Source organism: Nipponia nippon, unplaced genomic scaffold (genome assembly GCF_047370975.1).
Source record: "Nipponia nippon isolate SJK-2023a ecotype South Korea unplaced genomic scaffold, ASM4737097v1 scaffold_22, whole genome shotgun sequence".
In the NCBI taxonomy this organism is placed as follows: Eukaryota; Metazoa; Chordata; class Aves; order Pelecaniformes; family Threskiornithidae; genus Nipponia; species Nipponia nippon.
Genome location: NW_028262339.1, coordinates 3,720,767 through 3,746,548, shown reverse-complemented (window position 1 = coordinate 3,746,548; position 25,782 = coordinate 3,720,767). Strand labels below are relative to the sequence as shown.

At 40.6% G+C, this 25,782-nt stretch overlaps 1 protein-coding gene across 3 annotated transcripts in view; it reads right to left on the bottom strand.

Moving 5' to 3' along the window:
- Positions 1-25,782, bottom strand: part of LOC148055436 (protein mono-ADP-ribosyltransferase PARP8-like) — a 161,187-nt gene that overhangs the window by 27,051 nt on the left and 108,354 nt on the right. For 2 of the 3 annotated variants that reach the window (XR_015705363.1, XM_087760400.1), the window contains exons 11-14: positions 24,672-24,797; positions 22,020-22,584; positions 19,663-19,716; positions 19,464-19,559 (exon numbers count right to left, since the gene is read on the bottom strand). Coding sequence is in view for 2 of the 3 variants with exons in the window: in XM_087760400.1 (XP_087616526.1) it covers positions 19,464-19,559; positions 19,663-19,716; positions 22,020-22,584; positions 24,672-24,797 (841 nt within the window). In the remaining variant the exon portion in view is untranslated. The remainder of the gene's footprint in view (positions 1-19,463; positions 19,560-19,662; positions 19,717-22,019; positions 22,585-24,671; positions 24,798-25,782) is intronic. The other variant, XM_087760401.1, reaches the window with a different exon arrangement.

The following is a 25,782-nucleotide window of genomic DNA, read 5'->3' as shown; positions in this document are numbered from 1 at the left end:
CATGGAGAGGACATGAGGAAGTCGGATGGAAAATCTACCTCAACCCTAGTACAGAACAGGTACGTGAGTTGCAAGAAAAACAATCACACAAGAGGGTTCTTCCAGGAAAATTGCTGCTCCAGTCTCCAGCAAGCAGTTCCCCAGACAGAGTAGAAGGGCTGATCTTATTCCTGATTGTAATGAAGGAACTCCTGACTTGAATTTACAAGTGAGTAATGAATACTATGACCAGGACTAGAGGGGCCCTGCCTCCAGCCAGGTGGAGGAAAGGGACAACCGGGTTTACTGGACTGTGTGGATTCGATGGCCTGGCACATCAGACCCACAGGAGTATAAGGCTCTAGTGGACACCGGTGCATGGTATACCCTAATGCTATCAAGCTATAAAGGGGCAGAACCCATCTGTATTTCTGGAGTGACAGGGGGATCCCAACAGCTAGCCACAGTAAAAAAACAAGAACAACAACATTAACACATTTATAAATGTAATATATGTATATATATGGGAAAGCATCGGAGGTGGAAAGCTGCTGTATGGAGTCCTATATGAAAAGTGGCAGAAACTGCTGAAGGAGAAGGTGAATCGAGTCAGTTTGCAGAGGTGAAAGCCATCCAGCTGGCTTTAGATATTGCTGAATGAGAAAAGTGGCCATCGCTGTGTCTCTGTACTGATTCATGGATGGTGGCAAATGCCCTGTGGGGGTGGTTACAGCAATGGAAGCAGAGCAACTGGCAGCACAGAGGCAAACCCATCTGGGCTGCTGCATTGTGGCAAAATATTGCTGCCCCGATAGAGAACCTGGCTGTAAAAGTACGTCACGTAGATGCTCATGTACCCAAGAGTCAGGCCACTGAAGAGCATCAAAACCACCAGCAGGTGGATCAGGCTGCTAAGATTGAAGTGGCTCAGGTGGGTCTGGACTGGCAACAGAAGGGTGAATGATTTCTGGCTCAGTGGGCCCATGACACCTCAGGCCATCAAAGAAGAGATGCAACGAGATGGGCTCGTGATCGAGGGGTGGACTTGACCATGGACACTATTGCACAGGTTATCCATGAATGCGAAACATGCGCTGCAATCAAGCAAGCCAAGCGGTTCAAGCCTCTCTGGTATGGAGGATGGTGGCTGAAATATCAATATGGGGAGGCCTGGCAGATTGATTAGATCACACTCCCACAAACCCGCCAAGGCAAGCGCCATGTGCTTACAATGGTGGAAGCAACCACCGGATGGCTGGAAACATATCCCGTGCCCCATGCCACCACCCGGAACACTATCCTGGGCCTTGAAAAGCAAGTCCTATGGCGACATGGCACCCCAGAAAGAAATGAGTCAGATGACAGAATGCATTTCCGAAACAACCTCATAGACACCTGGGCCAAAGAGCATGGGATTGAGTGGGTATATCACATCCCCTATCATGCACCAGCCTCCGGGAAAATCGAACGATACAATGGACTGTTAAAGATTACGCTGAGAGCAATGGGAGGTGGGTCATTCAAACATCGGGATACACATTTAGCAAAGGCCACCTGGTTAGTCAACACTAGGGGATCTGCCAATCGAGCTGGCCCTGCCCAATCAAGAGTTTTACGTAATGTAGAGGGGGATAAAGTCGCTGTAGTGCACATAAAAAATATGCTGGGGAAGACATTCTTGGGTTACTCCTGCCGCGGGCAAAGGAAAACCCATTCGTGGGATTGCTTTTGCTCAGGGACCTGTGTGCACTTGGTGGGTGATGCGGGAGGATGGGGAAGTCTGATGTGTACCTGAAGGGGATTTGATTTTGGGTGAGAATAGCCAGTGATTTGAATTGTATGATGTTAATTGCTATATAATACTTTATGTCATGCGTTTTGGATTAAGAATGAGAATAATGTTGATAACACACTGATGTTTTAGTTGCTGCTAAGTAGTGCTTACACTAGTCAAAGACTTTTCAGCTTCCCATGCTCTGCCAAGTGCACAAGAAGCTGGGATGGAGCATAACCAGGACAGCTGACCCAGACTGGCCAAAGGGCTATTCCATACCATATGACGTCATGCTCAGTATATAAACTGGGGGAGTTGGCCAGGGGGCAGTGATCCTTTCTTCGGGATGGGATGGGCATCGGTCAGCGGGTGGTGAGCAATTGCATTGTGCATCACTTGTTTTTTATATTATTTTATCATTGTTGTTATTATTTTCTTCCTCTGTTGTCCTATTAAACTGTCTTTATCTCAACCCGCGGGTTTTACTTTTTTTTTTCTGATTCTGTTCCGCATCCCACCGAGGGCGGGGGGAGGGTGAGCGAGCGGCAGTGTGGTGCTTAGTTGCCGACTGGGGTTAAACCACGACACTTACGATCCCAGAAATGTCTGAGTATCTGGAAGAGGGAAGTTAGTTAAGTGATCATTGTACTCATGTTTGACATTTGAAAGGCCTTTTTACTCTCAGGTGGACACTGGGGCTAAGATCTTAAGGCTGGAGAACTGTAGGTATGAGGAGAAGCAAGACAGCAAAATTTGAGCTCTGAAGAGGAACAGACATTACTGTTAGGGTGTATAAAATTCTCTTGATTTTATGCGTTCAATGAACCTTTATGCCCACTGAATATTTTTTAGAATAAAGACTTCAGAAAACAATGCTGATAAAATAACATTTTAAGCAATGGAAAGAGTGACGGATCTCTACATTTCCAAATTACTCACAACCTAGTATCTATTTCAATATTCAGACATTACATGTACAGAAAATACCTTGAAATTGAACCCAAAATCATTCAAGAGCTCCCAAAACATTTGTTAGAACTTCACATTCTAGTAAGCATGATATAATATACAATAAATGATGTGATAATAAAACCAGAGGAACTGCTTTGCTATCTTTGTCTACCTCCTTCAAAACACAAGAAAAAACAACTTTTCCCAGTAATGGGAATGGGTTTCACCAAACCCATTTCTATTTGAGAAACAACATATACTTCAGGAGGCTACATAGTTTTGCTGCACAAAATTCTAGTAAATAATAAACACCATTTCCAGATTATTTTCTCCAAGTTTTAAACTTGCTATTAAAATTTAAGGTATCTCTAGTCTGAATTTGTCTCCCTTGATTCACTACATCTTTAAAGCATTTCTGTGGTAGATTCTGTCAAATTTCAGAAATCATTAAATCCCTGTTTGAAGTGGCATTGGTTAAAGAAAAACACAAAAAGAACTACACAAAAAATTGAGCTCTATACAGTGTCTGCATTCTACATACTCTCTTCAACTAAAAGCTGGAGCAAATACATAGTTTTGCATTAGATGAAAACATCTGGGCTCTGCCAGTCTAATGGGGAAAATAACCCAAACCCAGACACTTCAATAGCCTGCTTTCATATATCCACCCTGGGTGCCTTCTTGCTCGAACTCCAGCCATTTTAATAGCCCTTTTGGATCTTATTTCTGAAATTTGTCCCAATTTAACCAAATCAGAAGCTTTTAACTTAAATTTCCCACAACTGTTGGTAGAGTGTTCTGAGACATGTTGGTATGGCCATTTCACTGTCCTCTACTCCAGTCATTAGTTAGGTTCAAGCATTTAAACTCATCCCTTTCCCTTCAAAATGGAAAGATTGGCTTACAATTAAGAAGCAAACATTTGGAGGGCTTTTGTTTGTCACATGATGGTGACTTATCTATTCAGTGTCACATTTCTGTATTTCGGTTTTGTCCACAACTGTGCATGCTAGAACCAATGAAAACATATGAAAACTAAGTTAATAAATCAATTCTAGAAGACAGAGCTTAAAGAAAATTACAAGCTTTATGGTAAAACTGGGATTCGAGGCCACTCTTACACTGCTGCTAGTGTTTTGCATACTGCCAGTGTGTTTCCCTTTATGGCATCCACTTGTCTCTTCTCTTATAATAGGATGTGAGCCCTTGGGACAGGAACAGTCTTGTTCTGACTTCGTACCATAAATATGAGAAATGCCCCTAGCCACAGTAAACAAACAAGAACAACAACAGTAACACATTTATAAATGCTAAGTTGTTCCAATGTCATTTCTGGATGCTCTTATTTTGGTTCAAGTCCACGTACTGTTCAGCAAGCTGAACTATCTAAGAACTTTCATGTATGTACATGAAAGTATAGACATGTTCTTACTGATGTGGATCAATATCCACAAAGGTATACAATTGCCAGCTTCTATTAGATTACTAGTTTCCATTGTCTTCAAAGGGAAAATACATGACTAAATAGGATTTATACACTTAAGTATATGTTTCCAAACGTGAACCTCATCTTAGGTGCACGCAGAATTTTACAGATTGCAACCATCACCTTGAAGGCACGCAGAGCTGACTAGCTGGGCAACTTTGTTCCCCACTACCTGAAGAGGGCAGCTGTAACTCCCCTTCAACAACAGCAGCCAGTGGTCTCACATATACTTTATTTTTAACTTGAAAGGAGAAAATTAACGTAAGGCCATTGGCTTCCACAAAACTATTAGCTAAGTGAAGATCATTGGTGCTGAAAGACTATTTAGAAGGATAATTATTCCGGTGGGGAAAAGCCAGAAGAAAATAAGAGATGGACAGTTAACCTGAGACCGCAAATGCTTGGAAGCAGAAGGCACTGACAGACGCAGAAAGCATTTTTTGAGCAGAGTAAGGTTTTTGGAGTTTTCCTTTAGCCACCCCCATTCTGTGCATGCTCAGTAGTACCCACCCAACTGCTGCTGTGACAAAAAAGTGCTCAATCAGAATTTCCGCATGCGACAATGCAAGCGCCACTTCTTACAGCAGTGACTGTGAATGGCAGACAGGCAAACCACCTAGCTACTATGACATATTCTGGATCCTGGACTCATGCATTACTTAAAGTATTTTTCAGACATTCTTTCAATTTGAAAAAGTTTAAACTTTCATAGCCGATATTGATCTATCTTGCTATTTCTAATGTGTGCTGCAACTGTGCTCAGAAGAGCAATGTGACACCCTCTCCTGTATCCTGAGGGGCGTCACACAGACACTAATGAGGCTGCAACATGACTGACTCACCTAAAAATTCTTGATCTAAAAGGAGAAGCTCAGGGAAGGCTCATAGCCTGACTTACAGCAAATGTACAACAAATGGTAAAGGTGAAACCATTAGCAACCATCTCACTTCTCCTAATGAAAGCAACAGGCAGTGGAGATTAAACGTATCTTCAAATCCCTGTTGTTTCCTACTTTCAACCATGGTAACTGTCAGTTTTTCCATAGGAGAAACTTCTTTCTTTCTGTTCGTTACACTCACCAGAAGGATGAGGATATAACACAGCAGCAATAGTATTGAAAATGTGGACAGACAGATACAGAGAAAGAAAAAGAAAAAGAAAAAGAAAAAGAAAGAAGGAAAGAAAGAAAGAAAGAGAGAGAGAGAGAGAGAAAGAGAGTGGGAAAGTAAGTGAGAGAGAGAGGAAAGGAGTCTGGTTTCTTTTGCAAGGGAGCTTTCAAGTTTTTGAAGTTTATTTCATAGTTTGTGTCAGTTATGGATTTTTTTATATAAATGTCTGTCTTAGCTATATTTGTAAGAAAAGGCAAAATAAGATTGGTTGCCAATTCTCTACCACCTGAGTCCGTATTACCTAAAGGATCAATTCTATTTGGACCAATAAGGATAACATTACCACATCTGAAACAGAATCCAGAGCTGTAGGAAAGGCTCTCTTCTGGCTGTCTCATAGCTTACATCTGTTAGTCACGCTATTAGATGAATTAACAAATGCTACAGAAACCTCAGTTGTATCTACAGATCTGACATACGAGGTAAAAATGGTACCTGGAAGACAGGCACTAATGAGGCACTTGTATACTTTCTACCAGTGCTACTTAAATGCCGTATGTAAAATTCTCATTCTCTGTAAGAGGACTAGAGCAAAGCACGTTTATGAGTTTGAGACTTTTACATTTCCTATAGTATAACACAAGGGTCAATTCAATTCAAAATTGATAAAATAAAAAGTTTTAGGTAATGTGTCTCTTAGAACACACTCCCACAGAATTACAAGGTAAAGATTTAAGAGTTGAAAGTGTATGATTTGTGTACTTAAATCACTACTGAAACCATCCAGAATTACCATTTACTGTAACATAAGGTTCATCAAGCTTCAGAGTTTAAGCAATTTTTAATTATTAATGATCAAGATTATTTTGAAAGGCAAGTTAAATGCACATCTGCCTGCTCTGCCATGGTTTATACTTCTGAGTATAGCATCTGGCACTAGCTCATAGTGGATTTAAAAACCTCTGATTTATTAAAATTAAAATTCAGCTTTGTATTTTAATAACTTTTATTGACAAGTTTTTGCTTTATACTATAATACATATATTAAAATAAACTTATTCAAAATTAAATATTTTATGATAGCATTGTATACTATGGCCTAAACTTACACAGATTTAGGAATTGCTTTAAAACTAGATAGTTACCAAGAAGTACACCTGTGTCCTGAATTTTCAAATGAAGTCAAACTACTGACTCAAGTTCTATACGGGTATACACACTGCCAGAGAACAGGAATAATTTATTTACTAACCTGTCTCACTATAAATCTGTAAGGTAAGCTCTCTGAACAATCTCACAATATTCATGTGATATGTGGAACACACTGCTGAAACATGTGGGAGATACCACTTGTTCTGTTTGGTTTTATTTTGGCTGATCCAGATTTTATTTTCTGCTTTTCATTTTTTCTGCATTCTTGGACAGCTTAGACACTCTTTAAAAATTATTTTTACTTGCCAGATACATAAATAGATGGCAAATAAGCATTATGGAGTGCTAGCTGGGCAAGGCAAGATTTGGTAAATTCTTGGCAACGGGACAAGCTATACTGCAGCCATTTTACTCTCTCAGTAAACAATAAAGCAATTGAAGTCCATTCTGCTAAAGTACTGATTGCAACTGGAGAGGCTTTTTTTCATAAAAAGAGATAAAACCAGGTTATATTGTGGACTAAGGATAAGAAGGATCATGGCGTTATTCCACAAGAATCTTGGCATTCCACAAGCATCTTGGCTAAACTCCAGTCTGGCTAAATGTATTTGTACACCTACACTTTTCTCCATAGTTCAATGATGTTTATTCTACTCCAGAAACCTCCCACCCCTAAGTGGTGTACTGTTTCTGGAACATCATTGCTACTGTGTTTCAGTTGTGGCTAAGAAACATATATATTCAAAGGACAGAGAAATCCAAGACCTATTCAAGTCAACAGGAACTCACTGAGGCCAAGATTTCACCCATAATGAATAAATCATAACTGAGTACTTTGGGATGAAAAACATTCTAAAAATGTAAGGTTATTAATATAAGTACACATATACCAGAATTACCAGATTGTACTTATTTTTACAGCTAAATACAAACAACAGGTATTTCAAATATTGTTTTACAGTATTTTACCATTCATATTTTATGAGAAAAACTTTAAACAGCAGAGATGTCTGTACCAGAGTACAAATTTCAAAGAAACTAGCTCCAATATTTAGTTTTGCTGAGTTTTTTTACTATTTCCTGCTTTGTTCTAAAGAGGCCTCAGTCTGAGGCCACAAGATGGCACTCTGGAGAGACTTCTTGACTGCAAGAAAAATTATTGATACCCAGAGGTTTTTTTTATCATCTTACTGAATACATTTCGAGAAATTTTTGTCCTGTATAATTGTCTCACAGGTCTTTAAAATCCATTCCAATGATGCTTTTTTACCAATGGCTTTAGTATTTGTAAATGAGGAATTCGGGAAGGCATACAGACAGTAAGATAGTCATTAGCTACACATCTTAAATTATACTATGTAAAAGCTGAATAAGATCACAGAACTACAGAATGATTGAGGTTGGAAGAGAGCTCCAGAGGTCATCTGGTCCAACACCCCTGCTCAAGCAGGCTCACCTGGAGCCAGTTGCTCAGGACCATGTCCAAATGGCTTCTGAATATCTCCAAGGGTGGAGATCTCCACAACCTCCCTGGGCAACCTGTCCCCATGCTCAGTCACCCTCAAAAAAGGTGGAAAAGTGTTTCCTGATGTTCAGATGGAACCTCCTGTGTTTCAGTTTGTGCCCATTGCCTTTGGTCCTGTCACTGGGCATCACTGTAAAGAGCCTGGCTCCATCCTCTTTGCACCCTCCCTTCAGGTATTTATATACATTGATGAGATCCTGCCTGAGCCTTCTCTTCTCCAGGCTACACAGTCCCAGCTCTCTCAGCTTTTCCTCCTATGTGAGATGCTCCAGTCCCTTAATCATCTTAGTGGCCCTTTGCTGGACTCTATCCAGCATGTCCATGTCTCTCTTGTACTGGGGAGCCCAGAACTGGACACAGGACTCCAGGTGTGGCCTCACCAGTGCTGGGTAGAGGGGAAGGATCACCTCCCTCCACCTGCTGGCAATTTTATTGTCTAATGCAGCCCAGGATACCATTAACCTTCCTTGCCACAAGGGCACATTGCTGGCTCATGTTCAACTTACTGTCCACCAGGACCCCCCAAGGCCTTTTCTGCAAAGCTGCTTTCCAGCTGGGTGGCCCCCAGCATATATTGGTGCCTGGGGTTGTTCCTCCCTAGGTGCAGGACTTTGCACTTCTCCTTGTTGAACTGCATGAGACTCCTATCAGCCCATTTCTCCAGCCTGTCGAGATCCCTATGAATGGCAGCACAACCCTCTGGAGCATCACCCACTTCTCCCAGTTTTGCGTCATCTGCAAACTTGCTAAGGGTACACTCTGCTCCATCATCCAGATCATTAATGAAGATATTAAACAGGACTGGACCCAGTATTGATCCCTGGGGTACACCACTAGTTACTAGCCTCCAACTAGACTTTGTGCTGCTGATCACCACCCTCTGAGGCTAGCCATCCAGCCAGTTTTCAATCAGCCTCACTGTTTGCTCATCCAGTCCATGCATCAACAGCTTGTCTATGAGGATCTTATGAAAGACAGTGTCGAAGGCCTTACTGAAGTCCAGGTAGACAATATCCACTGCTCTCCCCTCGTCTACTAGGCCAGTCATTTCATCATAGAAGTTTATCAAGTTGGTCAAGGATGACTTCCCCTTGGTGAAGCCATGCTGACTACTCCTGATGATTTTCTTGTCCTTAATGCGCCTGGAAATGGTTTCCAGACTTAGTTGTTCCATCACCTCCCCAGGGATCAAGGTGAGGGTAGTTCCCTGGGTCCTCCTTCTTGCCCTTCTTGAAGATAGGAGTGACGTTTGCTTTCCTCCAGTCTTTGTATATGATAATATATTTTTATTATACTTATCTTAATCAGATCCTTAAATATAATAACCACTTTTATTAATGACTCATGATTTCATTATATTTAAATGTTTGTAATAAAAGTACTGTTATCACATGCTGAATTCCTAAAACAAGATATCTCTCTATTAATATAGCAGCAAAACTGTTGCATTAAAATGCAACGTAGTCCTTCCCCAGAATATTATTACCAGCTCTAGAGCAACAGGAAGAAGTTCATATGGCATTAAAAAAATGTTAATAGCCTTTTAATATAGAACCAAATAATGTTGAAGTTTCTTTAGTACATTATTATATCTGCTTTGCAAAATACATTTTTTAGCTAGATGAACCAAATTATATGGTTGAGAAGGACCTTTGGAGGTCAGTTAGTCCTTTTACTCTCTCATACAGAACTAGCTTTCTCTAAACTTTATCTAAAGTTTTAGATAAAGCTAAAATTAGCTTTCACTAATGCTTTATCAAGCACTGGAACAGGTTGCCCAGATAGGCTGTGGAGTCTCCACCCTTGGAGATATTCAAAAGCCAGTGAAAGGCAGTGGATGAAACAAGCTCCAGTTTCAGGGGCTTTTCACTAGAGACATCTGCCCCATGGGAGAATATCTCAGTACTTCAGAATGGGCTTTGTGGAGGTCGTTAAAATTTCCTAAGTTTACTTCTAATATTTAGTCTAGTATGTTAGTTTGACAGAAATCATGATAATCTATTTAACTATTTTAACAACACATATGTGAATGAGATACCAACTGTTTGAAAATGTCAGAAAAAAAACCATTTCAAAATATGTTCTTGAAACAACTCAAATCTAGCCATTAATTACAAACAAATAATAGTCCATGTCTCACTCATCTAAACAACTTCTCTGTTGAGAACAAATTCAAAGACAGTAACACAAGGCGCTGTCTAACAATTCAAATGAGCAGACTCTTACCGTTTTCAGTAGGTTTACCAGGTCTGTCTTCTCCATCTCTCCTCAGCACAAAACCTATGATGTCTGACCTCGTACTTCCCACTGTTTTTCAAAGCTGAGCAAAGAGCTACTTCAGAAGAGACTCATGACAGAGCTCCTGAGAACTGTGCAGCACAGGTCACCTTGCAGGAGGATGCAGCCTCTTTCTCTGTGATTCTTTACATGAGAAAAAGGAGCGGTTTGGATAAAAAGGCTGCAATCCCAACACTTGCTAGTGATTTCAAAGCTGTTTCTTAATCCTTTTATGAAAAGTGAAATTCTGATCTGATTCTGATCGCTGTTAGGAATAACTGCCTGAAATAGTATGGTCTATGCTATTCAAGAGGTTAAATAATACTTTTTCTTCTTAGGCTCCATGTATTCATTGAATTTTCCCTGTGCTTTGCAGAAAGACTGCAAATCATGCTATGCAGTGATTTCAGGGAATTTGCAGTTTTCGGTGGCATTCTATATAAATGTGTATCTCTAAACATCCAATTTAGCTTTTATAACTTTGGGTGCACTGTAAATAATCATTAGATCTCACTGTGCTCTTGAAATAAATACTAAAGAAACATGCTATGACGAGAAATTACATTCACCCTCATCTCATATGGGAAAGGTGTGAATACCTACAGGAAAGCATCACCTACTTCACTGGCTTTTTTAAAAAGGGAATGGAATGAAGTAATGGACCATGGACCTTTATAAAAAGAAGAGTATTACAGCTTCATGATGCATTATAGTACTTTTCTAAGACTCCTTCTTCCATCCTCTGTCCAGGAAGGCTGGATATTCTTCAAGAAGGAAATCTTAAAGGCACAGGAGCAGGCTGTCCCCATGTGCCAAAAGACGAGACGGCAGGGGAGAAGACCGGCCTGGCTGAACAGAGAGCTTTGGCTGGAACTCAGGAAAAAAAAAGAGTTTATGACCTTTGGAAGAAGGGGCAGGCAACTCAGGAGGACTACAAGGATGTCATGAGGTTATGCAGGGAGAAGATTAGAAGGGCCAAAGCCCAACTGGAACTTAATCTGGCTACTGCCGTAAGAGACAACAAAAAATGTTTCTACAAATACATTAGCAACCAAAGGAGGGCTAAGGAGAATCTCCATCCTTTATTGGATGCGGGGGGAAACATAGTGACAAAGGATGAGGAAAAGGCTGAGGTACTTAATGCCTTCTTTGCCTCAGTCTTCAATAGTCAGACCAATTGTTCTCAGGGTACCCAGCCCCCTGAGCTGGAAGACAGGGATGGGGAGCAGAATGAAGCCCCCATAATCCAAGGGGAAATGGTTAGCGACCCGCGACACCATGTAGACACACACACAAGTCTATGGGGCTGAATGGGATCCACCCAAGGGTACTGAGGGAGCTGGTGGAAGTGCTCACCAAGCCACTTTCCATCATCTCTCAGCAGTCCTGGCTAACTGGGGAGGTCCCAGTTGACTGGAGGTCAGCAAATGTGACGCCCATCTACAAGAAGGGCCAGAAGGAGGATCCGGGGAACTACAGGCCTGTCAGCCTGACCTCGGTGCCGGGGAAGGTTATGGAGCATATCATCCTGAGTGCCATCACACGGCATGTACGGGACAACCAGGGGATCGGGCCCAGTCAGCATGGGTTTATGAAAGGCAGGTTCTGCTTCACTAACCTGATCTCCTTCTATGACAAGGTGACCCGCTTAGTGGATGAGGGAAAGGCTGTGGATGTTGTCTACCTGGACTTTAGTAAGGCCTTTGACACTGTCTCCCACAGCATTCTCCTGGAGAAACTGGCTGCTCATGGCTTGGACGAGTATGCTCTTCACTGGGTAAAAAACTGGCTGGATGGCCGGGCCCAAAGAGTAGCGGTGAATGGAGTTAAATCCAGTTGGCGGCCGGTCACAAGTGGTGTTCCCCAGGGCTCAGTACTGGGGCCAGTTCTGTTCAATATCTTTATCAATGATCTGGATGAGGGGATCGAGTGCACCCTCAGGAAGTTTGCAGACGACACCAAGTTGGGCAGGAGTGTTGATCTGCTGGAGGGTAGGAAGGCCCTGCAGAGGGATCTGGACAGGCTGGATCGATGGGCTGAGGCCAACTGTATGAGATTCAACAAGGCTAAGTGCCGTGTCCTGCACTTGGGTCACAACAACCCCATGCAATGCTACAGGCTTGGCAAAGAGTGGCTGGAGAGCTGCCTGGCGGAAAAGGACCTGGGGGTGCTGGTCGACAGCCACCTGAACATGAGCCAGCAATGTGGCCAAGAAGGCCAATGGCATCCTGGCTTGTACCAGAAATAGTGTGGCCAGCAGGACTAGGGAAGTGATTGTCCCCCTGTACTCGGCATTGGTGAGGCCGCACCTCGAATAGTGTGTTCAGTTTTGGGCCCCTCACTCCAAGAAGGACATTGAGGTGCTGGAGCGTGTCCAAAGAAGGGCAACGAAGCTGGTGAAGGGTCTAGAGACCAAGTCTTACGAGGAGTGCCTGAGGGAACTGGGGCTGTTTAGCCTGGAGAAAAGGAGGCTCAGGGGAGACCTTATTGCTCTCTACAACTACCTGGAAGGAGGTTGTAGGGAGGTGGGGGTCGGTCTCTTCTCCCATGTAACAAGCCATAGGACAAGAGGAAATGGCCTCAAGTAGCGGCAGGGGAGGTTTAGATTGGATATTAGGGAAAACTTCTTCACCGAAAGGGTAGTCAGGCACTGGAACAGGCTGCCCAGGGAAGTGGTTGAGTCCCCATCCCTGGAGGTATTTAAAAGACGGGTAGATGTGGTGCTTAGGGACATGGTTCAGTGGTGGACTTGGCAGGGGTAGGTGAACGGTTGGACTCGATGATCTTAAAGGTCTTTTCCAACCTCAACAATTCTATGATTCTATGATACCTTTACAATACAGTCCCAGTAATGTGACAAAATATAAATGGATCTGAAAAAAGTTCCAATTGTGCAAACACTAACCACAAAGTGATGTGCATCTCCAAACAGATAGACAGACAAACAGTACTTAGAATCACGCGAGTTAGAAATACGGAAGATAGCACATGACATGACATGGTTCTGAAAATAAAAGTTTGCATGAGTCAAATACAAATAAATATACAGGCTTTTTTCTCTTTCACACAGTGAAATAACTATTGAAGCAGAGGACTTGTGCTTTTTTTAAACAGTGAAATAAAAACTGATGTAATTAAATAAAATAACAGTTACTGAAAAACAACCTTATTATCTTCTGGAAATGAGAATTAGAAGTCTCCACAAAAAAGACAAAAATTAAAAGGAGGTGGACCTAAGTTTTCATGCACATATTAGCACAGCTATGGAAAAAGTGACTGTTAATCAAGGGCAGCAAGAATATTCTCACTATATTAAAATTTATTTTCTTTTCTGTTACAGAACTTAGAACTTGAATTAAATCCCACTGAAGTCCAAGGGAGTCTTTAGTACTTGACAAAGAAGATTACTGTCCTGGTTTCGGCTGGGGTAGAGTTGATTTTTCTTCCTAGTAGCTGGTATAGGGCTGTGCTTTGGATTTAGGATGAGAATAATGTTGATAACACACTGATGTTTTAGTTGTTGCTAAGTAGTGCTTACACTAGTCAAGGACTTTTCAGCTTCCCATGCTCTGCCCGGTGCACAAGAAGCTGGGAGGGGGCACAGCCAGGACAGCTGACCCAGACTGGCCAAAGGGCTATTCCATACCATATGACGTCAGTATATAAACCGGGGGGAGTTGGCTGGGGGGCAGTGATCGCTGCTTGGGGACGGGCTGGGCATCGGTCAGCGGGTGGTGAGCAATTGCATTGCGCATCACTTGCTTTGTATATTATTATTATTACTACTACTATTTTACATTACTTCAATTATTAAACTGGTCTTATCTCAACCCACCAGTTTTCTCACTTTCACCCTTCCAATTCTCTCCCCCATCCCACTGGGGGCGGGGGAGTGAGCGAGCGGCTGTGTGGTGCTTAGTTGCTGGCTGGGGTTAAACCACGACAATTACAGACAAGTTGCACAGAAAATACAAGACTTCTGGCCCCTGCCACGCTCCTGGTATTTCTAAAAACAAGTACTTAATCACTTTTCTAAAAATTGCAAGATGTATTCCAAAAGGTGCAAATTTTTGTCAGCACTTTTTTTCTTTTTTTTTTTTTTTTAATATTTGCACCTTGCTATACAGCTGGCCTGTGAACCATTTCACATCTATGCTATTTTCTGGATTCCTGATTAAAACAAGGTTAATGGATTTCTAAACAGCTTTTTAAGTACCCTTTAAAATGTTTTGAATGTGCATGTCTGCATCTCAGCAATTTGTTTTCAGATATATAGGCCACCTTAAATCTCTTTCTGAAACACATTAGTTCAACGAGTTTCCGTATCCCCTGTCATCCAGTAACTGATGACCCAGCATCAGTCACAGCTATTTTTTGCTGCTAGATAGAGCCAGGTGCTTGCAAAGAACTGAAATTTGTCCACACACTCTTTCTTCCTTTCACTATACGTCAAAACTCCCCATGGTGCACCTGCAGTTATACAGAAAATAACAAGTGACTCTTTTGTCACAAAAGAGTAATCTTTTCCTCTGGATGTTGGAGAATGTGTGTGTGATGACATATGAAAAGTCCCAGGCAAATCTATTGATGACAAATGGGAACTATTCCAAAGAGAGATGAGCAGTGTCAATACGTCAAAAATGGCACTGCTTTTATTTCTTGACATAACTCGGAGGAACAGAGGTGCTGAGTCAAAGTTATTATATGTTTGCATTTGTCACTAAGAATAATTGCGCTACTGGTCCTTTCACACAAAGTGCATCTGAATCAAATGGTGAACATTATTCATAAAGCCCCGCTTGATTTAGCATGTTATTCAAATAAAGGGGATACAGAAGACTGCAACTCAACCATTTCCCTTTTGCAAAGCTTCCAATGAAAAAAGCATGACAACTTCTAGTAAATGCACAGAAGTCTACAGGATTAATCATCACTCCAACAAACACGAGGGCACTCCTAAAAATAAAAATAGCACTTATCAAATAAGCAAATCAAAGACACTTGGGGGGAAAAAAGTGTGTGCTGTGTCACTCATTTTATGCATAGAAAGAGTTACGCTAAAATATGGCTACGTGTGCAAAGCCAGGTTGTCCACAATCAGACTATACTAGAATCAGACCATTTCATCCAGAACTACAAAAGCAGCCTCTTCTTGCAGTCACCCTGTCTGACCAGGTCCAGCTCCCTCCTGTTGACAGATTCTCTTTAAACCTCTCTTCTGTGTTCTTCCTTCTCTCCACTGATCCCACTGGTTTTAATTCTCCCTCCATCCTCCCCATTAGCTCTTCATTCAATTTCAGTCTTCTCCAGGATACAGAGTGCAAAACAAACTCAGGACAGTAACCTCTTAACCCAGCTCAGCTGCAGCCAGAGCAGCATATATGATCACAGCCGTTAGGCACCTTATTTCCAGGGTTGGGCCCATCTTCTTCCACTGTGTGTTTTCTACAGTTTTGGGTTTTTTTTTTTTTTTGGTTTGGTTTGGTTTGGTTTTTTTAAGGAAAAAAGTTTTTCCTCTCTTCAGTTTCTTTCTTTTCCTTTTGGAGCACTGTTGTCAGAAGCAACCACGATATGCTCTTTTTGGAGCCAGTTAAGAGTTATCTTAAAGCCATGAATTTTTGGTCCACATTGTTCCTATTGGAAGGCTGTTCTGAGGCTCTTGTGACTGTAATTCTAGTAACTCAGTTTTCAATTCAGATCTTCAGACTTTATGATCTTAAAGGTCTTTTCCAACCTAAACGATTCTATGATTCTATGATTCCAGAGAACCTTTGTCCTTCCCATTCACAGTAATACAGCTGCAGTTCCTTGTGAAAGCATTAGGTTTGAGTGTTTTGAAGTTACCCCATCTACATAATGTGTTTTTATCTACACATGCACTTGTAGAGTACACACAGGGACTGTATCTGTAATTCTGGTCTTCTGTATTTCAGGGAACTTTTGGAGCTCAAAAGAAAAGTGGTTGTCCTGAAAGATCCATACTTTGTTCTGTAAAGAAATTCCCAAGAGAAATCTAGAATTTTGTCTTTATTAATCTTCAGTAAGTCATTAAGAGAGCCTCTTTATTTACCCTCAATAAGTGACTAAGATAGCCCAACAACATCCAAAGATTCCTGTGTACAACAGGATGCCTGAACCAGCAGGGAACATTTTATTGCAGGGGGGTTGGACTAGATGACCTTTAAAGGTCCCTTCCAACCCAAACTATTCTATGATTCTATGATTTGCATGATTAGATACTACTACTGTTAGAGCCTAAGTAATACCTTTGAGATATGGATATCTGCAGAAAATCTGATGAAGTTACTGTGGTATCAAAACCATGAACACTCTAAAGCTCTTCATGAAGGCTAGGGATATTACATATGGGATCCATTAAGCAACACAAGGCTAGATTGCATGTAGCCTTACCTTAAATGAAAGCCCCCTGCATTCTGTTTAATAAGGTACTGTATTTCTGAGACTGCTGTTGCAGCAGTATTAAACATAAAGTGCTCTTTCAGTTGGGTCATTCTTTATTCCCTTTACATACATTATATGTATGTATGTGTGTGTGCAGCTCAAGCATGTAAATAAACCCTAAAATTGACTACTTTAGGCTGCCTCTGCCAGAGCTCTCAGTAGAATGAAGCATAAATTTCCTTGAGACCCTTTGGCAAACTCAAGCTCTATTCAAACTGAGATCCTTTCTCATCTACAGAACTGCAAACTCATTAATGGTTAACGGTTGGACTCGATGATCTTAAGGGTCTTTTGCAACCTTAACGATTCTGTGATTCTATATTGCTTATTGAGTCATTCAAGCATACACAGAGCATGCTAGATTTCTTCCTGCTATCTCCTTCTCCTTGGGTTATATAAGGACACCCTTTCATTTTTGCAAAGCTTGCTAGGTTATGCTGCTTGCAAAGGCACTGATGAATATGTGTTTAGTGGCTGTCCTGGTTTCGGCTGGGATAGTGTTAATTTTCTTCCTAGTAGCTGGTATAGGGCTGTGTTTTGGATTTAGGATGAGAATAATGTTGATGATACACTGATGGTTTAGTTGTTTCTGAGCAGTGCTTATACTAAGTCAAGGACTTTTCAGCTTCTCATACTGCCCTGCCAGTGAGGAGGCTGGAGGTGCACAGGAAGCTGGGAGGGGACACAATCAGGACAGCTGACCTAAACTGGCTAAAGGGCTATTCCATACCATATGACGTCATACTGAACAAAAAAAATGGAGGGAGTTGGCCAGGGGGGCACAGCTGCTGCTCAGGAACTGGCTGGGCATTGGTCAGTGGGTGGTGAGCAATTGCATTTTGCATCGCTTGTTTTGTATATTGTTTTATCATTATTATTATTATTATTATTATTATTATTATGATTGTCCCTTCCTTTTCTGTCCTATTAAATTGTCTTTATCTCTCAACTCACGAGTTTCACCTTCTTTCTGATTCTCTCCCCACCCCACTGCGAGGGAGTGAGCGAATGGCTGTGTGGTGTTTAGGTGCCTGCCAGGTTAAACCACGACAGTGGCAAATGTTTGCACTTTCCTCTGTTCTGAAGCACCGACAAACTCTCAAACAGATGGCTAAAATGACCCCTCTTTAAGCTGAAGACAGAGAAAAGTCATTCTGAGTGATTTCAATCTCTAAGGTGGGAAAGCAAGAAGAATTGCAATTTTTTAATTTAGAGCAGATGACTTTCCATTCTGTTTTCTTTTCATCATGTTATCCTGTTCATCATGTGAACAGGAATAAATCCTACTGTTTGCTTTGTCCTATGGACAACAGATAAAACCCAATAATTTAAATAATTATATTATCCAAACTTCACATATTATTCAATTTGTCTTATCTCATCCTGTCACAGGTAATATGCATAGCAGTGCATTCAAAGACGAATGACAAGAAACTGGTGCCTTTTCTATAGGCTTCTGATCAGGGTTTGGTTGCTGATAAATCTGGCAGAAAAACATGTTTTTAACACGTAGATATGACCTTGAAGAGGCAAATAAACACCTGATAGGATTTTCAAAAGTACAGAGGTTTAACCATGACTGAAAACGGTGTTAACTGAATATGTAGATGCTTTTGCAAATCCTATTAGCAGCCTATTTACATACCCCACCTGCAGTCAGAATGCCTGACTGTGGTGCCACTGAGTGTCACGGGGGATGATGCTGAGGTGACTTCTGCTACCATGTAAGCAATAACCTTCCTGAATTTAGTTCCATGGAACTAGCATAGATGATGTCTGCTTCATCTTATGTGTAGTTGCTCACCACACTGTGGAGAAATTGGCAGATGAGGTGTCAGACCATTCACACACTGATATTAAACAGTTTTCCATGGCTTTAATCTTTTAAGATTACTCAGGTTTCCATAGGATTCAGGACAGGTGAAACAAGAAGGATTCTAAACTGCAAGGTCAGTCCTAAAGGTAAGAATTTTATTCTCCTATATACTCTTTTACAAAGCTGCACTGATCCAGAAGCTCCAGGCAGGGTGTGTCTTTCATGACCAAGCTTATTCTTTTTTACTATGCATTCACCAGCAGCACGAGAGGGTGCAATGTTCAGCATGCAAAATTCCTGGTTCCCAGTTATACAGAAATGAAAGGAAGGAAGAGCTGTGTAACTGGCCAGTCCTTGGGCACACTGAACCACAACAATTCCCCTGGACTAGGTCACTGCTAGATCAGACACTTCACAGAGCATCTCCTTCTACTGCCTTTTTTATCACATTATGGAGGATGGTTCATTCCAGTGGCCCATGAGCAAGAGTGTCAGAAGACCTTCATAACCCTGTAGCATTAACACCCGCGTATCTGAATACCCTGGTCATGGCTTGATAGGAGCTAAAGGACTGAGGTGACCCTAAGCTTTTAAGAGAGTGCCAGAGGACTGGGAAAGCACTCTAATGCACTTCCTCTAGCTTATCCAGTTATGATTACTCTAGCACAATAATGTTCAGTGAAATACAACCCTCCTTTATGTTTCTATTATTATTATACAAGCCTGCTTTCCATCTCCCTTGCTTGCAATACATTTTTGCAAATTTACAGTAAAATCTAGCTAATATGCATTACATTTTTGCATCTTAAAAGGATATTAGGATGAAACACGCCTGAAATAATTCAATAGTTTTATAACAACAGGTTTGTATTGTTCATTGCTATTTAAGGCATTAGAAAACGCAGTTTATCCCAGCAAGCACACTACTTACCCTCAGCATAGGGCCATTCTGGAACACATGGGGTTCATCACAAACTACACAGTATTCATTCAATACTGGTATCCGCTGCTCAGCAAATTCAATAGTCTGAGAACAATGAAAATGAGAAACACAACATCTGCTTAAAAATAATTAACAGTCAGCTCATGCTCCACAGTGTTTCATAAATGGGTAAGATATGACATCCTACCTGCACAAGAAAGCCACGATCTCGTGCTAGAATGCATTTTGCACCATAATTTTGCTGCAAGGAAAAAGTTCAGGCAACTTCAGTGTTGGTAGACTAATTATAAGGAAATGGTAAAACATTTGCATTTTTTGCGTGCAAATATGTTAAACAATATTTGCATCAAAAAAATATCTCTCATTTGTATAAACCAACCATTAGAAATAATCAATCCTTTTACTGTTTGCTGAATGTGGGGTAGATTTTTAGCATTTCTTTTTAGTTCTTAAATCTGATGACGTTTTGTGTCTCAGCATCCCAAAACCTTTAATCTCAAATGGAAACACCAGTGCCTTCACTTCATTCTAATAAACTGTCATTTGGTAACTTCCTTTAAATTTTAACTGCTTATTATCTGTCCAAATATAGGCTATATGCTTTGGCTTGAATGACTAATGTAACTCTCAGAACAGTTGAAAATCTTTTTCTTTTATATATTTACTAAGATCTAACTTCTGTGGGCACCACACTGACAGATCTCTGTGCTCAGATCCCACTCAGATTCTTTCTGCCTTTTTATTTCAATGTACAACAAATAAATTAGAAGGAACTTTTGTTATAGGAGTCAGTAAGGTACAAAATTCTCTCTGGGCTGATATCTATCTCAATCAACCCTTGTTTTGAATAAGAGTCAGATCAGCTCCATTTACAGCTTTTTTTGGGTTTTGTTTTTGTTTATAGTCTTATTTCCTTTCATTTTCTACCTGCTTATTTGGGAAACTTTTCCCTTTTTTCTCCTGGGAAATAATCCTCCTAATTGTATTCATATATGAGATTCAAATATTTAAGCTGAGAACTGAAGAGAAGTTAGGGACCTGATTCATCGCTTCCACATTCCACTGACTTCAAATCGCAGTTAGGCACCTAGATTACCCATATATCTGGTGCCTGCATATAAAATGTGAAATAGACTCTTGACGCCCTTCTGCTAACATCAGTCAAACTGCACCTGACCCTGTATGTGATGATTTCCCCTCAAAGTAAATGCATTATAGCAATAAATTACTGGTAGTTTTTATAGACTGTCAAGCAGGGCTTGCATTTTTTCCATATCAGCTGATAACATCAACAATGAAACCACTTAGTCAACTCTTCATTATCTTATCAAAACCAATGAGACATTTTATATTAACTTCAGGAGAGAAAAGTCTGCTAAGTTAAGACATCTTTTGCTGATTCAGAAAAAAATGAATCTCTAAACTGTGAGAAGTAAAAAGTCTATTGGCTCACCTTAAATTAATTTTGCTGTGCACATTACAGGAACCAACCACACAGCATGTATATAAATGTTTTTATGATAGTATATCACTGCTTTTAGATTTTATGAGTATAGCTCACAGCTTATTAAACTAATTTACCATGAGACATAACACACTCAATGTAACTTCATTATTCCAAATACACTATTTTGAATATATATATGGTATTTCAAGCAAGAATCAGCTTTTGTACGCTGAGAACATCAAGGTACCGCCAGGCTAAGGGAGCAGAGAGGACTCTCTCTGAAGTGTCTCTCCCCAGGTCTAACACAGAAAACAGACCAGTGCCTTGAAAGAGCACAAACAGACTCACTCTTTCCTCTGAAGTATAAAAGCCATCTTTTAAGAGGCAGAAGAATTAATTTTGAGAGCTCTTTCTTAAATTTAAGAATATGTGCTACCCTTTGTTTTCCCAATCGATCATGTCTCTGGGGAAAGAAAGGGGGCCAGTGTGGGCCTAATTCCTTCCCCGACCTCCAGCTGCCACCATCACATTTGAAGGTTCAGCCTTTCACAAAGCACAAATGTGCAAAAGGTGAGCTGAATCATGACTGCATTCCTTCTAGTATGATGATGATCACAGCTGAAAAGACCAGAAGGAGAGGTGACTTGGCACCCGAACAAGCCAATGGATGGTTGCTTCCCCCACAAAGCAAACAGGGAAATGAGAGAAGACCTGTGTGACCAAGCCAATTTTGCAGCACGGAAGCTCACACTCTCCCTTCTTCCTGCAGCAAGAAAGAAGGCAGGGAAGGAAGTGGATGATTGAACTTTTCCCATGGCCAGCAGCTGTACATTGAGCTGTATTCAACATGAGATGTAAAATTTCTGTCTTGACCTAAGCAAATTCTGGTTTTATAACTTAAATATATGTGCATGCACAATTGTATAAATCCTCCTTAAAAAGTTGACTCCATTGCTCTTGTCTTCCAATATATTCAATATATCCAATATATTCACTAACATATGTCCTAAGTATTAGTGCCTTTGCATAATAAGCATAATAGTACATTTGGAAAATAATAGGAGGAAAATGAGCAGAATAAAAAAATTATTACGCACAGCAGCTTGTGAAGGTGATGATGAAGATGGTGTTAAGATACCAGTAAGCCCTGAGGTAAGAGAGAGACACCTGCTCTCTGCTATGGTGGACTCCTTGAAAGGCTCCATTTTGGATGATTTAGGGGCATTGGAGTAAGTTTTGCCGAGTAACTTGTGATTCTTCAACCCATCCAATTCTTCCATTCTAAGATTACTGGAGTAGGACCTGCTTAAAAGTTTGTGGGGCTTCAAGGTGCTGTTGTGCTCACATTGAGGGTCCCCAGAACACGACCTACTTAATAGCTTACGGGGCTTTAAAGTGATGCACTCCTCCTGCTTGATGGCTGCAGAGCAAGAATGGTTCAACAGTTTGTGCGATTTAATAGCTATTGTCTGTTCAGCCCTAGGGCCACTCGATAACGAGCGGCCAAAGGTTCTGTGAGATTTTGTGGCACACACATCCTCTGCCTTAACTGTGTTAGAGTAAGTCCTTCTCAGTAGCTTGTGAGTTTTGGAGATCCCATCCTGTTCTGACTTCAGTTTTGATTTATTTTTACCACAGCCAGGTGGAGGATAACTTGGTGACCTTAAAAATAAAGAAGGCGAAGACGTAGTTGGAGAATAATCAGTCTTGTGCAAATCAAACAAGTCCAGACATATGTACAAATTTTTAATTGCCACCTGTCTTTATGTATTTGACTAGTGATAAACACAGCCCAACATTAAAAAAATGAGCAACTGTATGTAGGACTAATTTCCCAATACCAAAAAGACATCTTACTCCTATTTATACACAAACCCATCCACTGAAAAGATGACTAACTACTTTTAAGACAAGTTAGAGCTATATCCTTACAGCTCTTTGTAAAGGTCTCTATGTCTCTAAACAAACCATTTATTCAGGAGATTATCTTTGAAATGAAGCCCGCATATTTCACACAAGATTATATCACGTTTTTCTTATCAAAATCTATCTTTCCTATGTAATCATCATGGCACGATCCCATTAAAGTTATTTTCTTCTGGACATGGCATAACAAATTCTGTGTCCAGATCCAATGGAAGATATAATGAGCAGTGAAACTTGCAGGCAGTAAATCAAATTTAATTCAGCTGAAATGAACATTTTTTTAAAAAAACATCACAATAATCTGGGTGCTTTGTGGAAGACAATTTGATGCCCTTCTTTCCTGTTTTATACAAATTCTAGCTCTGTAACACTAGAAATGAGAATGTGAGGGATCTAAATTATGAATGCAGAAAGTAAAGAACAAAAAGGTTTTTATGTAACAACATTCACATGAACTGTCACATTTCTATAAGGTTCATGTTCACCTGTCCTTGCAAAACAAGAACCAGTATCAGGTATGCTGAATCATTTTTCTATACTTTACAAGCAACCCTAATCTTTGGAGTATTTTTTGGGCTTTGATCAAATAGAAAAGAAGTGAAACCACAAGGGGAGAGTCTGACAGGTTTCACCACCCTGTTAGCAAGTGGTGACAGTGGAAAATGCACATGGAGGTTGCTGACTCACTGTTGCAGTTGGCTCATTAACACCCTTGGGCAGACAGGAGGTAGGAATGGTGCTCTAGGGAGAGAGAGGGTTCTTGTGTTTGGGCTGAGCGGTCTTTGGACAGGCACCACAGCAGCAGTCAAATCAAGAGGAGAAAGATCGAGCTGGCTTTTGTATGTCCTTTCTGAATAAAACCAAACCCCAAGTTACAGCCTGCACGAGGCAATGGTGCGTGGCATGGTAGGGAATGGGTAAGCTTTCTACTTAAAACACCATCTTCCTCTTCTACCTTTGAAAAGACAAATAATCTTTTGTTATCTTTGACATTCCTCCCTTCTTCAATGTGAGTGATCACTGTACTCCCTCTCTTTTTTATACATGGAATTTAGAATGGAAAAATTCATTAAAAAGAAGGAATGTTCAAAGAAGCATTCAATTCAAATGTACAGAAGGGGTGATCTGTCAACCCTTCATAAGCAGGAAAACATGCTAAATAATCACATTCTTGAAAGAGGTAAAATCAGAGTCTGATTTTACAGACACTTTTTAAAGAGTATGAGTAACTGGCAGAAGTCATAATGAGTTCAAATTCAAAAAATTCACAAACTACTACTTATGTTTTAAATGCCTTTGTTCTTTGAAATTCTGTGCCTGCATTTCAGAAGTGGTGAACATTCATGTACTCAAACAGTGGAGAGGGGTGGGTGCTCAGCAGCTCTAAAGACAAGTCTTTCATTAATGCCCAATCTAGTTTTAAAAAATTAAAAATATACACAGCTGTGGAAAGAACAGCTAGATAACCACAAAATTTTATATATATATATTTTTTTATCTATATTCTTGCTATTCAAGTAACAGTCAAATGCTACCAAGCTAGTAAAGATACAAACAATTTAAATAATATAAAATGAATTATTTCCAGTTCTAGATGAATCATGGCTGTTTCAGAGAGCAGGGCTCTTCCTTCAAATATTCTTAGAAACTGCAATAGTACCCAGTTCGCTTTTGATGTCATGCAAGGTAAGGACTGGAAACCCATGAGGTAAGATAAAAATAGAGCACTTCTCCGTGGAGAAAAGTCAACATTTCACCTTGTGAAGTCTGCTGTGGATTTTTAACAGGATATGGTGGTAACAGCTCATTTTCCTTGCTATTACCTGCGCAGTGTAGAAAAGATGTGCAGAGGGGATTTCACCTTTTTGTCAGACACCTTCTTATTGTGTGTGCAATTAGATTTCTCTTTGCTGTTTTTCCACTGTTGTGTAACAAATGTCTGCATGATTCTGCAAATTAAGAAAGAAAAAAGGATTTTCTTATCCTAGCCAAGACATACTCACTTCAATACTAGGGTCTATCAGTTCACCACATAGGCAACATGATGTAGAGTTTCTCTGTCACATATGTGGACTGACAATTGGGTGCTTCAGCTCTGCAAAAATGCTTTTTTTTCCACATAAAACTAATTCACATGGAACTCTTATTGAGAATACAGTCTGTGTAAATAACCACTGCAAGACATATAATTATGCCTCTCTAGAGACAAACTGATTCAAAGGCATTCTATCCAACTATAGGCATCTGTCTCTCCAGTGACTACAGAGGTAGGCTACAGCATCCACACTGCTCAAGTAGGAGCATATTCTCCTAAAGCACAAACATGAAGGTAAGGATGTCAAATATTACACTACCCAAAAGGATTTACAAAGAAGACAGAGCCAGACACTTCCCAGAGATGCACAGCAAAAGGCAGTGGTCACAAGTTGTAGCAAGTGAAGCTAAAAAACATAAAGGCTATAAAGAAAAGACATCCACAGAAGAGTGGTTAAATACAACAGGTTGCCCACAAAGGCTGGAGATTTTCACAGCTCAGCTGCCTGAGGTCCTGAAGTGAACTAATCTAACTTTGACGTCAGTGATACTTGGAGCAGGAGGTTGCACTAGGTGACCTACAGCAGTCCCTTCTAAGCCAAATGACTCTGTGACTCTAATCTAGAAGTGGGGGTCTATGCAGTGATAAAGTCAAAATGGAAGTTGGTATGGACTGTATAAAAATTTTACCGACTCTTCAAAGATGAACATCCTGTTGCTCACAGCCATGAGGGGTCACAGAGTTCATAGGTATTCTGACTTCCACTCAACTGTGAATTATACAGATATGTACCTGAAAAATGTCTTATGGGAACCTTTGGTAATTACCCAGTGCACAAATCAGAGACAGTGTAAGTACTGAAATGTTTTAAGAGACTTTTCATGCCAGGGGAGCTTTTT